General features: G+C 49.0%; 1 protein-coding gene across 1 annotated transcript in view; it reads left to right on the top strand.

The window, feature by feature from the left end:
- LOC149984446 (cellular retinoic acid-binding protein 2-like) overlaps positions 1 to 2,500 on the top strand; it is a 9,336-nt gene that overhangs the window by 593 nt on the left and 6,243 nt on the right. Inside the window, exon 1 of the mRNA XM_090230675.1 lies at positions 1 to 18. This exon is cut by the window's left edge and continues 593 nt beyond it. Within this exon, the coding sequence (XP_090086801.1) occupies positions 1 to 18 (18 nt within the window). The remainder of the gene's footprint in view (positions 19 to 2,500) is intronic.

Below are 2,500 nucleotides of genomic sequence, written 5' to 3'. Positions count from 1 at the left end.
AGCTTCTCAAAGCGCTGGGTGAGTGATGGTAATGATGGTGGTGGTGATGATGATGATGGCGATGAAGGGGATGGTGGTAAATATTTGTGGTACATATATCCCTAACTTTATTCTAGCCTATTATTCTAGCAGTTATTTAATTATTACTGATTGAATATAGCTATCTGAACACACTAATACATTGGTCAGATACGTCTCTCTCTCTCTCTCACACACACACACACACACACACACACACACACACAATGGTTCATGCATGCACTTATTAATCAGACATGTGGTGCACTCTGTGCGTCGCGTGAGTGGGGGGTCTTTGTAATTCTGGCGATGCTTGCCCCACCCCTCCGCCCCCCAGCCAGCTTCATCCTTCTCTCCCCCTCCCCTCACTGCCCCGCTCCCCCAGCCAGCCTCCCCTCCCCCTCGCCTTACTCCGCCAGACAATGGAGACAAACGGCGGCACCTCTGTCCGTGTCACCGCGCGGAGAAAAATAACATCACATCGTGCAAGTGTGTGTGTGGGATCGGAAGAATCAGACGCTTCAGAGAGAAGAGTCCGTTATGACGTGACATTTGGAATATTATCAGCCCGCATGCCGAAACTAAGAGCTGTTTCACTGTCATTTCATTCTCAATCTTAAAGGCCTTGCTCCACACCTGCAGCAGTTTGCATGGAATAAAAAGACAACGCCTGTTCATTTATCTGTCAGGGTGTGTGAGTGTGTCTGTCAGTGGTTGCCAATTTTATTATTTTTACTAAAATACAAGGGCATACCAGTAATATATGTATATCAACACATAAGCACATATGGGAGGGAGGATCGAGAGAGAGAAGCCTGTGTTCATGCGCAAAAGTGCAATATGTGTCTGTGTTATGAACTAGTTCTAAATGCCACCATTGTTCCTGCCGGAATAACCGGAGTCAGTGGCGCATCACCGGCCGGTCGCGCGCATTCCAATTTCCTGGTTTGACTGAGGCACCAATTAACATAAATCTGCTCTCCGTCTTTACCCATCATTAACCACGCGAGGGGTGTGTGTGAGGGGTAGCGTGCTGAGAGATAGAGAAGGGGGTGAGGTGGGGGCCAGAGGATAGAAAGGAAAAAGGGTCAAACAAAAGAAGAAAGAAAAGATGATGAAATGAAACTGACAGAGAGATAGGCCAGGGAGATGTGGTGTGTGTGTGAGTGTGAGTGTGTGTGTGTGTGTGTGTGAGTGTGAGTGTGTGAGTGTGTGTGTGAGTGTGTGTGTGTGTGTGTGTGTGTGTGTGTGTGTGTGTGTGTGTGTGTGTGTGTGTGTGTGTGTGTGTGTGTGTGTGTGTGTGTGTGTGAGTGTGAAGGTAGGAGAAGGAGAGCTGTACCCATAAAAGGGAGGGACTGTATGTGAGGAAAGTAACTCAGACAGACAGACAGAGAGGAGAGGATACACACACACACACACACACACAACACAAACACACACACACACACACACACACACACACACACACACACACACACACACACACACACACACACACACACACACACACACACACACACACACACACAAACACACACACACACACACAAACACACACACACACACACACACACACACACACAAACACACACACACACACACACACACACACACACACACACAAACACACACACACACACACACACAAACACAAACACACACACACACACACACACACACACACACACACACACAAACACACACACACACACACACACACACACACACACACACACACACACACACAGGCGCAGGACATTCACAGACGCAGATGTGCACACAGACCTACTGGCATGGTGAGGAGCAGAAATATTTGGCCAGACTCTCTAGAGAGAACAGAGGCAACTCTATCTGCACACACTTGGATGCTAAAACACACACACACACACACACACACACACACACACACACACACACAATGTACCTAGCTATTGGTGTGACTGACAGTGAGGAATGATCCCATGATCCTTTGGGTTTCATTAGAGGCTAGAGCGCGGCTGGATGCAACCTGTCACCACTCCTCCCTCATCCCTCCTCCCCCTCTTCCTCTGTCTACCCCGTTCCAAAGTTTCCTATGGCCTCTGCTCTTTGACCTTTAACCCTGACCGTCTGTGTGAGTGTGTTTGTGTGGTGTGGATGTAAGTAGTGTGTGTGTGTGAGTGTGTGTGTGTGTGGTATGGGTATGTGAGTAGTGTGTGTGTGGTGTGGGTGTGTGAGTGGGGTGTGGGTGTGTGAGTAATGTGTGTGTGGTGTGGGTGTGTGAGTAGTGTGTGGGGTGTGGGTGTGGGTGTGTGAATAGTGTGTGTGGGTGTGGGTGTGTGAATAGTGTGTGGTGTTGTGGGTGTGTGAGTAGTGTGTGTGGGTGTGTGAGTAGTGTGTGGGGTGTGGGTGTGTGAATAGTGTGTGTGGTGTGGGTGTGTGAATAGTGTGTGTGGGTGTGTGAGCAGTGTGTGTGGGTGTGTGAGTAGTGTGTGGGGTGTGG

Source organism: Oncorhynchus mykiss, chromosome 3, assembly GCF_057628025.1.
Source record: "Oncorhynchus mykiss isolate SJ-2025 chromosome 3, ASM5762802v1, whole genome shotgun sequence".
In the NCBI taxonomy this organism is placed as follows: Eukaryota; Metazoa; Chordata; class Actinopteri; order Salmoniformes; family Salmonidae; genus Oncorhynchus; species Oncorhynchus mykiss.
This window is presented reverse-complemented; position numbering and strand designations above follow the sequence as displayed.